We start from the raw sequence: 13,012 nt of genomic DNA, 5'->3' as shown, positions 1-13,012 counted from the left end.
TCCCAGGTGGCTTGTGGCAAACTTTAAATGACACTTTTTATCTACATCTTTGAGAAATGGCTTTCTCCTTGCCACTCTTCCATAAAAGGCCAGATTTGTACAGTGTACCACTGATTGTTATCCTATGTACAGACTGTCCCACCTCAGCTGTAGATCTCTGCAGTTCATCCAGAGTGATCATGGGCCTCTTGGCTGCATCTCTGATCAGTCTTCTCCTTGTTTGAGATGAAAGTTTGCATGGACGGCCGGGTCTTGGTAGATTTGCAGTGGTATGATACTCCTTTCATTTCAATATGATCGCTTGCACAGTGCTCCTTGGGATGTTTTAAGTTTTGGAAATCTTTTTGTAACCAAATCCGGCTTTAAACTTCTCCACAACAGTATCACGGACCTGCCTGTTGTGTTCCTTGGTCTTCGTGATGCTATCTGCACTTTAAATAGAACACTGAGACTATCATAGAGCAGGTGCCTTTATACGGAGACTTGATTACACACAGGTGGCTTATCATCAGTCATTTAGGACAACATTGGATCATTCAGAGATCCTCAATGAACTTCTGGAGTGAGTTTGCTGCACTGAAAGTAAAGGGGACGAATAATATTGCACACCCCACTTTTCAGTTTATTCTTTTTTACAAAAGTTTAAAATAAGCAATAAATTTCGTTCAATTCACAGTTGTGTCCCACTTGTTGATTCTTCACCATAACATTAAAATTTTTTCTTTATGTTTGAAGCCTGAAATGTGGGAAAAGGTTGAAAAATTCAAGGGGGGGCTAATACTTTTGCAAGGCACTGTATATCTTATCAGATTAATCAGATTAATCAGATTAAAAGACCTAGGTCCATCTAAGTTCAACCTTTGTCTACCAGTTCTACATTTGGTCACAAAGTCATTTATAACCAACAATGTTGTGTGTAGTGAGGAAATCATCCAGCCCTTTTTTGAAAGCTGTTATAGTATCTGCCATTACTTCCTCTTGTGGTAGGGCATTCCACAGTCTGACTGCTCTAACTCTAAAGAACCCTTTCCTATTTAGTTGCCGGAATCGCTTTTCTTCCACTCGCAGTGAGTGCCCCCTGGTCCTTAGTATTGTCTTCGGAAGAAATAAGTCATGTGCCAGTCCTTTATATTGACCACACATGTATTTATACATATAAATGAGATCTCCTCTGAGACGTCTTTTTTCTAAGCTAAACATATCTAACTTTTTCAACCTGCCATCATATGGGAGGCCTTCCATTCCTTGTAGTAGCCTAGTCGCCCGCCTTTGAACTGACTCTAACTTCTGAATGTCTTTTTTTAAATGTGGAGCCCAAAACTGGATCCCGTATTCCAGATGTGGCCTTACAAGTGATATATAGAGGGGTACTAATACGTTGGGATCACGGGATCTAATCTCTCTTTTTATACACCCTAAAATCTAATATCCAAATTCTCAATTCTGATGTAAAAATCTGTATTCAGTGAAAACAAACTGATGGCATCTCCTGTCTCAGTAATGAGAAAGTCTTCACTGAACACAGATTTTCACCTCAGAATTGAGAATTTTGATAATGACTGATCCATTCTGGCAGAGAAAGAAGCAAATTAATCTGATAAGATACATTACAAAGTTGCTTATTTTCATGTGCACTATTGATTAATGAAATAAAAATTAAAACAATGGTTACGCTTTAAGGTTGTGTAGGCCCTTCCGAGGGGCAACCACCCTGTCTCCACCCGCCGGTAGATATGCTACTGTGACAATCGGTTGAACCTATTGAACTAAAAACACCCTAGTGCCGTGAAACTTTTATCATTGCTTTTTTGTTCCCAATTTTTTTAACCTTTGTACTAGACAAAATACTAGCTGAATAGGCGTGTGGGATGATGTAGTGCTGATCTAAGCACAATGTAACCTTCATACTACTGCATATAACTAAGCAGTCTTCAAGTGGGTTGAATAGGTATAGTTGGTTATCAATTTAGTTTTCCTGCACTACCCTGTGTTTACAGGTCTTATGAACTACCAAAGGTCGATCTGGATTTGTCTACTTTGTGGATATTTCAAGGTTAATAATTAAGATACTATATGCTCTAATAATCTAAAAAGACTTGCATTAATAGTTAGTACTGTTTGTGACATACTGATGAGCTTTTTAGATAACAGAAAGCAAGTCAGACAAGTCATTATCAATACAACCAGCCTTCAATTACTAGAGAAACCTACCATCTGTTGCTGCTGTATCTTGTTGGGTCACAGCATTTTTAGGACCGTGTGCAGTGCTTTTAGCTATTGCATTCTTAGTGGAAATATACTTGTGTGATAAACAACAGTAGAATTAGCCTTGTGGTTTTTTGTTATTCTTTTCATTTACTATTTTTTCATTAAACAATGTCATATACAAGAAATTTCATTTGCGGTGAATCCATTCACCACAAATCAAAAGTGCTTCAAAGACTCCAATTGAAAACAAGTGTATGACACTATTCTCTTTTCAACTTCTTCACAGCAGTACTGTCACACACTATGTGTACAATTTTTCAATGTTTTATGGCTTTTTTTTCTTATCTCTTTGGCTAAACTATGAGCTGTGACATCCTTTTACTATTTAGCTTTACGCTAAAATGGCAGCTGCATTCCCTGCTTTTGCTTTTATACAAGCTATGGTAGTCTCATCTGATTGACTGTGCTATGCCATGTGATGTGATAAAAGCAAGGCATTATGTGACAGCCTGGAAGTGCTCGAGGTGATGTGATCTTTCTCTGGCTGATGCGATCTTTTATGATGTTTAAAATGGTGGCAGTCATTTTAGACGATTTGCATAAAAAGGATGTCATATTTTGTAAATTGATCCATTCATCTACTGTTTAACTATGCATATTGTGTGGGTACCTAGATATGAAGTTTGTTTTATCCCTTTTCATGCACTGGGGACAATAAGGTGTCTCAAAAGCACCATATTGAATGACTATGGCTCAGAAATACTGACCTCTAGGGACCTTAGAGTGCTATCTGTGAGACCATAACCTGATAATTCCTTTAATAGGGCCTATCAGGGTCAGGTTTTTTTGAGCAGTCATGTCCATAGTGATGAGAGAGTTGTATAAAGCCCTCCAGATCACACAACTCAGGACGTTGGTGTACCAGCTGTAGATAGACGGACTCGTGGAGCGGTTCAAAAAAACCTTGAAAGACATGCTCAGGAAGGTTGGCCGACATTGGGACTCTTTACCACTGTATTTGCTATTTCCTATGCAGGTAGTTCCCCAGGCCTCTAGAGTGATTTCCCCATTCGAACTACTCTATGACCAACACCCTCATGGACTCCTGGACGAAGCAAAGGAGACCTGGAAAGCCAAAAGTGCACAGTACAGTAGCAATCGAACATGTGGCCCAGGTGCAGGAAAGGATTGCGGAGGTCATGCCCATTGTGAGAGAACACCTTGTCGAGGCCCAATCAAGGATGTACAGTTGATCATCAAGTGTGAGGCAACTCAGTCCTGGGGATCAGTGTTAGTGCAGATACCTGCTGTGGAGAGTAACTTCCTGGCCAAGTGACAGGGGCCATACAAAGTGGTTGAAAAACTTGGTGAGGTGAACTATAAAATCCACCAACCAAGGAGAAGGAAGCCTTACGAGGTATACCACTTTAATTTAATCAAGCCATGGCGAGATAGGGAGCGCTTATTGGCCGAGCTTGATGTGGGAAATGTTACAATCGGGGAGACGCTGTCACCGGCCCAAAAGCAGCAGTGCCGCAGATTGCTCCATAGAAACAGGGACATGTTTATCATTACTTCCAGGTTTAATTGTTTTTCCATATACTGAAGGTTTTTAAAGGGAATATGTCACAAGGTTTTTGCTACCACAAATGAGAGTAGCATGATGTTGGGGCAGACACCCTGATTCTAGTGCTGAGTCACTTACTGGTCTGCTTGCTGCAGTTTTGGTAAAATCACAGTTTTATCTGCTGCAGATATACCAGGCCTCTGAATGTTGAACTCTGTATAACCCCACCCACACCACTGATTGGCAGCTTTCTACTCATGTACAGTATACACGGAAAACTGACAATCAGATGTGGGGGTGCGTTTATACAGAGCTCATGAATATTCTTGACTACCTGGCAGCAGGTTTACTAGCCCTCTAATGATAATCTACTGCTGATAAAACTGTGATTTTATCAAAACTAGAATAAGCAGCTCAGTCACATTGCTGGAATCAGGATCTCCCCTACGTTATGCTGCTTTCATATTAGTGATAAAAACCTGGCGACAGATTCCCTTTAATGACATTTGTTGTATGTGTATGTTTAGGGTTGTTATCCTCCTGCAGAATAAACTTGGAGCCAGTCATATGCCTCTCTGACCGCATTGCATAGTGGATAAACATCTGCCTGTATTTCTTAGCATTGAGGACACCATTAATCCTAACCAGATCCTTAACTAAATTTGTTAAAATGAAGCCCCCAACTTGTAAGACACTCATTATGGTACCACTCTCCAGCCCTTTAGCAAACACTTTTGCACAGTACTGTACATACAGTAAAAAAACGGATCTGTAATATGGTTTTGTCTACTGTGATTAGATTATTGTGCAGACATTCGTCCAACACTGTTGGTTACATCAAAGTTCGAGAGCACGGCATCCCATACGAGTAATTACTGTTGAACTGAACTTGAGATCTTGCATCTGGCAGGAATGACTTCTCACCATGTGAAATGCTATGAGCTCAGCAGGAGAAAAGGAACAGAAAAACAAGCCCCTTAAAGACATCTTGGCGTCAAATGCTCAGTGGGCTCTTATTGGAATACAAGAATGCTGTTCTTGTGCATTCGAATACAAACTGCAAGCTCATCTGCTGATCAGCGTATACAGTGTTAATAATGTTTGCGCCCAGTGTAGGAAGGAATGCAATTATTTATACAAGTATAGCTGAGTGTAATCCTCAGCTTTTACATACTTCAAATTTCTTATTATATTTATTCTTTCACACGCATCTATCTTCAATGGGACACAGAAATTAGATTGTAGTAGATAAATCCAATAGATTTGATGGAATCTACCAATATTCCAATCGCTATGGAGTCTATGGAACCCGATAGACAATGCTCTGTTGTCAGGAAAAATGGGCTAACCTTATTTTTGTACGTTATTTCACCTGATTCTATATCTCACAGCAGGAGCATTTCACTTGCCAGAATAAATTTGTGGCTTTAAGCTCCCAGTACAAAAAATATTTTTTCTTTAGGAATTTCGTTAATGACCTTTGTAAAGTAAATACCTTATACATCCCATGTACGTTAACAGCAGTTCTAAGTAGGCAAATCACATTAACCAGCGGGTTACCAGAGCACACCTCTTTTATATTTTCTCCGCACCCTCATTAATCCCATCGGCTGTTTTCATTCACATTTTTGCTCTTTGATATGTTTAGGGGTCAGGATCTTGCAATACACGCCACAGCTTAGTAAAATTCCATTTTCAAGCAACTAGCCTTAGGGGAGAAGACATGAAAGATATCATTACCATTCATTCAAGCACGAGACATAGTGCCTTACAATAACGTGTATTTATAGTTTTACATTCATACAACTTTAAGACCCTTGGAATGTATAGTATTCTTTATTCTCTGTAGCACAATGATTAATAAAAAAGGTCATTACCCTTCATATCAGTCATATGATGGAGAGGAAGTCAGTAATTGCTCCTAGATTGTCCCTACAGCCCTACAAGAATTTTCTACGCTAAGAAGTATTTCTAAAAGAAAGCAAAGACACAGCATCTTTAGAGGCTGGAATTTAAAGTCTCATTGAAGTGTAGGGTCCAAAGGCATACTGATAGGGAATGTAGATTGTGAGCCCCAATGGGGACAGTGATGATCTCATCTGTAAAGCGCTGTGGAATTAATAGTAAAATAAATAGTGTAATGAAAGCATAAAGTAGTGACAGACACTTTGATTTCAGCTGTCAGTCACTTAATGTATATTTTGTGTAGCCAATTTACATCCTAAACTTTGAGTGCAGTCCAATTTCCAGACGAGTCTGGCTTATTTATGAGCTGTAAGAGCCCTCACCCTCCAGACGCTTGATTGACAGCTTTCTTCTTTAGGTTTTTGATGTTGCAGCTATCGGTTATGGCATAAGCAGCTGATTTAGGCGCTTGTTTCGCAGCTCTGCAGTTTGTGTGCCACCTTCTGGCCAGGAGAAGACCAGACCATGGCATTCTTCCAGGACACTGAACTGTGGATGTTGAGAATCTCCCAGGTTTTTCACGCTACACCAGTCAGGCTTTGTTCACAATTACATATATTTTTTTTGTTTTACAGCTAAAACAAACTGCTGACTTAACTAATGTAGAATTAATACGAATCTTCAAACAATCCGTTGGAATTCTTCTTTTTTTGTTTATTGCGATAAATCTTTGGATAGCTATGTTTCTAAAAGATAATACAAATGTATACTTATCATTAAGCACTTTTAGGCCATGTTCACACAGTCAGTAGGTGATCGGTTTGTTACATCTGTATTTCTGAGCAAAAACCAGGAGTGGAAGAATTAGGCTGGAGTCACACTTGCGATTAACTCGCACAAGTGTAATGTGAGAAAATCTCGCATTGCATTTGGACCAATGTTAATCAATGAGGCAGCTCCTATCTGCTATTTTTTTCTCAGTCCAAATCGGACTGAGAAATCACATCATGCTGCGTTTCGGTGAATTTCTCACGCGAGTCCCTTCAATGCAAGTCTATGGGTGCGTGAAAAAAACCGGATGTCACACAGACGGCACACGGACCATCCTAGTGGCATCCGTTTTTCTCAATAGATTTCTATCATGTAGCAGAGAACAATGTAAATGCTCCTGTACATAACAGTACATGAGTAGCAGCTGCTGAGGGTAAAAACTGATTGCACACTGACAGCACACTGACAGCACACTGATAAAATGTGAGAAGAAATCGTCCTACTTTCTGGCATGAGAATTGGACCGATTTTACACTCGCAAGTGTGATTCCAGCCTTAGAGGAAAAGTATAATAGAAACACATCACAACTTCTGTATCTCTTTCCCACTCCTGGTTTTGGCTTACAAATACTGAGGTAAAATACTAACCAAAATACTGCAATGTGAACGTGGCCTTAAAGAGTTGCAGCCATCTTTTCCTGAGGGTGGTACAGATTCTAAAGGTACACCTGCCAACCATGGCTGTTAAGCGACTAGCGACCAGTGGCTTTATACAAGCTGATCAGCAGTCATTTAACAGCCTGTTTAGACAATCTGGCCATAGACTGATCATATTATTGATTGAAAGAAAATATCATTGTTATTGACAACATAGCTCCTGTTTACATAGGTTGGTGTGTTTTGCATAACTGTGATTTTAATGCCAAAATGACTGGCAAATGATTATGGTATCCAGTCCATCTATGACCATGACTGAATGGTCCATTAAAGGAGTTTTCTGATTTCAGCAATCCCCTGTACCCCAGCTGCAGTATGTTTAAAAAAAAAACAACAAAAAACCCTTTACTGTACTCACCATCCCCAGGTCCAGCGCTGAGTCTTCACTCCTGCTCCTGATGTCAGTCTACCAGGTCAGAGCCATTAAGTTCACTCATCTGCTGCAGTACTGTCGATGTGACTTAAGCTCTGCAGACAACAACAGACACCGGGAGAAGAGGTGGAGACTCAGCACCGGACCTATGATAGGTGAGTGAAAGAGGTTATCCACTACTTTTACATTGATGGCCTATCCTTAGAATAGGTCATCAATGTCTGATTGGCTGATGTCCGACAACTGCCACCCTTGCTGATCAGCTGTTCCTGGTGCTGGCGGTGTCAGCAGGCAGCCGTAAATGCTCAGTTTCAGAGTTTCAGAGCTGCTTCGTCCTCTGATAGCGACTGGGTACTGCACATCCACCTCCTATTGATTTGAATGGGAGGCGGATGTGCAGTACCGGGCTGCAGCTGCTATCAATTGACAGGGCAGCTCTAGAACTGACCACTTCCAGCTGCCTGCTGTCACCGCTGGATCCACTGATCGGCAGCTGTGGTAAGGTGTCGAACCCTGGCCAATCAGCCATTGATAACCTATCTTAAGGTTAGGCCCTCAATGTAAAAGTATTAGACAACCTCTTGAAGCATAGTTAGTTTTTATTAACACAAACTGCACGTTGGGGCAGGGATTTTCTAAAACCAGAAAACCCTTTTAACTAATATTGTGGCGAGTTGTGGGTCTATATATCTTTTTATGCAATGTTTTACTTTAGAGAATTTTTAATTTCCTTCACAATTCATTTTGAATTTTGGTTGTGATAACCACGAGTTCAATGTGCTCTTTTCATCTTTTTGGCAACCTTCTGAGTCACCAAAGCAGGAACCCCATAAGACATCCTCCAGGCTAAACCTCTTTATTATAATAGATGAGAATGCTTGGGAAAAAGATTCCTTGTGACCAACAACAAAAAAGCCTCTTTTTTAATTAAACTGGAGATTAGATCATAGACAATTGCATTTCACACAGTAGACTAAAATCCCAGTAGTAAAATATAGAAACTGCAAAAAGCCAATCTTATGTGATAACTTTTAGTTGATGTAATCCCAGAAGTCTTCCAGGTTATTTTCAGACACAACCGTAGTATAGAGGTAGATTTCCTATATACAGATACTCATTTGCTCACACTTGTAATAAATGTACTAACTTGTTTTTGTACTTTTAATACTCAGAAGAATATGTATATATCATTTATATCTTTTTTACTACAGCATGGGTGAGCTCCTTATCAATGGGCATGATATTCTTCTGTTCCCCTGTGGTCAGCGTATTTACAGACTTGTTTGGATGTCGGAAGACTGCAGTTATTGGTGCCGCAGTGGGAATTATTGGCCTTTTTTCAAGTTCTTTTGTCAGGTAAGATCTTTAGTCATTATTAGCCAAATTACAGCCATCATGCTGTAGCACAAATTACATAATAGAATCAGTAACTTGATTGATTGACAAAATATCAATATTTTGTTTTCAATGTTTTTTATGAGAAAGAATGAGGTATTGTTCTTGTAGAAAACTGACATAGTACCATGTGTTTTACAGACTTTCAATATTTTTTGTGCTAGATTCACCAAACCTGTCAAACCTTTAGACTATGCAAACCTAGACTATCCTTAAAATTTGACATATTGACAAATTTATCACAATGGCTCATGCTGTTGAAATATTTGGAGCATTTTTAGACTTTCTGGTTTGAGTTTGCACCAAATATCTAATTTTATAAATTGGCAGATTATAAGCAGCAAATAGAGAACATAGGACACAAAGGTCAAGTGAGAGGAGACCATTTAAATTAACATATCCAGCTAATAGAATTGATCACATAATAATTTCCTAAATCTGATGTCCAAAGTAGCTTTGTAAACACTATTGTGGCATCTAAAGTATCCACAATTCAGTTGTTTTAAATTGTGATTTTAATTTAAAAAAAAAAAAAAAAAAGATGTTAAAGTTTTGGTAAATGAGTTGAGAAATGTACAATAGCCATTCAATATTTTAGGCAGTACTTACCACAGAATCGTTGAAAGGAAAGATAAAAAATATAACACAATTATTTCTCAGACTAAAGGGGGCTTTACAAGCAGCGATATTGCTAGCGATATCACTGGTAAAAGCACCCGCCCCCGTCATTTGTGCGTCACAGGCAAATCGCTGCCTGTGGCGCACAAAATCGTAGGAGCTGTTACACGGACTTACCTGCCTAGCAACATCGCTGTTGCCGGTGAACCACCTCCTTTCTAAGATGGCGGTTCATGCGGCATCACTAAGCAGCCGCCCAATAGAAGCAGAGGGGTGGAGATGAGCGGCCGTAACACCTCCTTCCTTCCTCATTGCCGGCGGCCGCAGGTAAGCTGTAGTTCGTCATTCCCGAGGTGTCACACGTAGCGATGTGTGCTGCCTCGGGAATGACGAACAACCTGCGTCCTCAACAATGAACGATTTTTTGAAAATGAACGACGTGTCAACGATCAACGATAAGGTGAGTATTTTTGATCGTTAACAGCCGTTCGTTGGTGTCACACGCAACGACGTCGCTAATGATGCCGGATGTGCATCGCAGAATCCGTGACCCCGGCAATATATCGTTAGATACGTCGTTGCATGTAACGGGGCCTTAACACTAGAACTACTGGACTCGTGACACCTATATAGAAATACATGATGCAAAGTAGTCAAAATGACTACCTCAGTAGTTCTAGTGTTAAGCATATTAACACCAAGACTCAAACTCTGGGCTTATGTTATGAAGGGTCAGTACCAAAACAGTGAGCCACAGGCTTCAATACAATGTATGAAAAAATTCTCTCATCCCTAAAACCTAAAGACAATCTGTCAGCATGTTTTTGCTATGTAATCTGAAAACAGCAGGAGATAGCATCTGAAACACACAGTTCAGATGTTTTGGCACCTCAGGGGCTCTGCCAATATGACATGGCATCCCCAAACCATTCCAACTAAATCTGAACTGCAATATGGCGCTCCTTCACTTCTTCACTTTGTGCTGTACCACAGAAGTAATTTTTGAGCACATGTGGGGTATCCGTGTACTCAAGAGAAATTGCACAACAAATTGTATGGTCCATTATCTCCTGTTACCCTTGTGAAAATGAAAGATTTGGGGTTAAAGTAACATTTTTGTGGTTAAAACTATATTTTTCCATTTACCCGACTCAACGTTATAAAATTGTGTGAAGCACCTGGGGGTCCAAGGTGCTCGCCAAACATCTAGATAAATTCCATGAGGAGTCTAGTTTCCAAAATGTGGTTTCCATAGTTTAGGCACCTTAGTGGTTTTGCCAATGTTACATGGCACCCGCAAACCAGGTTAAAGCAACATTTTTGTGATAAAAATGTATTCTCAACATTATAAAATGCTCAACGTTCTAAAATTTGGTGAAGCACCTACGGGTTCATGGTGCTCACCAAACATCTTGATAATTTTTATTGCTTTCTACTTTCCAAAATGGGGTGACTTATAGGGGGTTCCACTGTGTAGACACATCATGGGCTCTGCAAACGTGACATAGCGTCTGTTATTTATTCCAGACAATTTTGTGCTCTAAAATTAAAATGGTGCACCTTCCCTTATGAGCCCTGCTGTGCGCCCAAACAGTAGATTTCCACCACATATGGGGTATTTGTGTACTCAGAATTTGTTGTGCAATTTCTCCTATGGTGCAATTTATCTTGTTACCCTTGTGAAAATGCAAAATGTGGGGCTAAAGTAATATTCTTGTGGGAAAAAGGAAAATATTCATTTTTCGCTTACACATTTCTTTAGTTCCTGTGACGCACCTAAAAGGTTAATACACTTCTTTGATGTGGTTTTGAGTAGTGTGAGGGGTGCAAGTTTTAGAATGGTGTCACTTTTGGGTATTTTCTGTCACATACGCCTCTCTGTCACTTCAAATATGATGTGGTCCATAAAAAATGGTTTTGTAAATTTAGTTGGACAAATGAGAAATTGCTGAAAACCTTGACTTTGACCCTTCTAACTTCCTAACAAAAATAAATTATGTTTCAAAAATTGTGCTGAAGTAAAGTAGACATTTGGGAAATGTTACTTGTTACCTATTTTGTGTGACATACATTTGGTCTGGTTTAAGGGCATAAAAATTCAAAGTTTGAAAATTGGGATATTTCCGCCAAATTTCCAATATTTTCACAAATAAATGCAAAAAATATAGTCCTAAATTTACCACTAGCATAAAATACAATATGTTACGAAAAAACTATTTCAGAATCACTGGAATCCGTCTTTCCAGAGTCATTACCTCAAAAAGTGACAAGGGGCAGAACTGAAAAAAAAATTGGCTCTTTCATGAAGGTGAAAACAAGCTGGGGGATGAAGGAGTTAAAAGACCTGATTCTCTCAAAGGAACCCTAAAAAATCCTTTTGGCCCTTTTTGATTTCAGGTCCCAGGTGCAACTACAACCCCTCCCTATACCTACTATAGGTACACACTTGGATTTAAACTTTCACTGATATATGACATACTGTACTTCTAATATTAAGTGAAGATGTATGGAAGAGGCTCAGGAACCGAGCCTGCGTCATACCACGCAGGTGGTGGCTGTGTGATAACGCCACTCCCAGCAGCGCCCAGAGCTAGCTGTGATGCTGAGTTAATTGCCGCTGACTGCATTTGACATTTAAAAGGGGCCTAATGGTGTCGTTGCCATCTTGGTGTATACACTCTACTACTGCTTTTATATTTTGCTCAACCTGGTTTAGTTGTATAACCCAAACACTTAGCTTTGTTTAGCCATTTCTATTATTATTACTTGAGGTTTGGCTTTTTGAAAGACCCCAGTGCTCATTCTATAGTCTGATTTTTTTATGTAAAATGACATGTTAAATATTTTCTCCTTGTTTTCTCATTTACTTTTTTTTATTTTTCTGTAGGAGCTTGGAGCCTCTTTACTTTACATATGGAATTTTATTTGCCTGTGGCTGCTCATTTGCTTACCAACCTTCCCTGGTAATCTTGGGACACTACTTTAAGAAACGCTTAGGTCTAGTAAATGGTATTGTCACAGCAGGCAGCAGCCTATTTACTTTGTCACTGCCTTTTCTTCTCAAATTTTTGCTTAACGGAATAGGACTTTACCATACCCTGCGTGTCTTATGTATCTTCTTGTTTGTACTATTTTTGGCTGGATTCACCTACAAGCCGCTCTTGCCTAGGAACAGCAACCGGCGTAAAAAGCCCTTTAACTTTTCCATCTTCAAAATCAAGAGTTATTGCATATGGGCATTTGGGATTCCAGCAGCACTTTTTGGCTATTTTGTGCCTTATGTGCATTTGGTAAGTGACAGCTTATAAAGTAGCTTTACATGTAACCACTTTTCTAGAACACATAAAGGCAAGGGCACTTAAAGATAATTAACAATAATTGACAATTAAGTGACTAGTTTTTACAATTCTCTGGATCAAATACACATGATTACAATTAAAGTTTAACTAAGTTTTGGT

At 39.5% G+C, this 13,012-nt stretch overlaps 1 protein-coding gene across 2 annotated transcripts in view; it reads left to right on the top strand.

The window, feature by feature from the left end:
- SLC16A10 (solute carrier family 16 member 10) overlaps positions 1 to 13,012 on the top strand; it is a 132,871-nt gene that overhangs the window by 100,669 nt on the left and 19,190 nt on the right. For both annotated transcript variants that reach the window (XM_075340048.1, XM_075340047.1), the window contains 2 exons: positions 8,753 to 8,897; positions 12,442 to 12,844. In XM_075340048.1, coding sequence (XP_075196163.1) covers positions 8,753 to 8,897; positions 12,442 to 12,844 — 548 coding nt within the window. The remainder of the gene's footprint in view (positions 1 to 8,752; positions 8,898 to 12,441; positions 12,845 to 13,012) is intronic.

This window comes from Anomaloglossus baeobatrachus, chromosome 3 (genome assembly GCF_048569485.1).
Source record: "Anomaloglossus baeobatrachus isolate aAnoBae1 chromosome 3, aAnoBae1.hap1, whole genome shotgun sequence".
In the NCBI taxonomy this organism is placed as follows: Eukaryota; Metazoa; Chordata; class Amphibia; order Anura; family Aromobatidae; genus Anomaloglossus; species Anomaloglossus baeobatrachus.
This window is presented reverse-complemented; position numbering and strand designations above follow the sequence as displayed.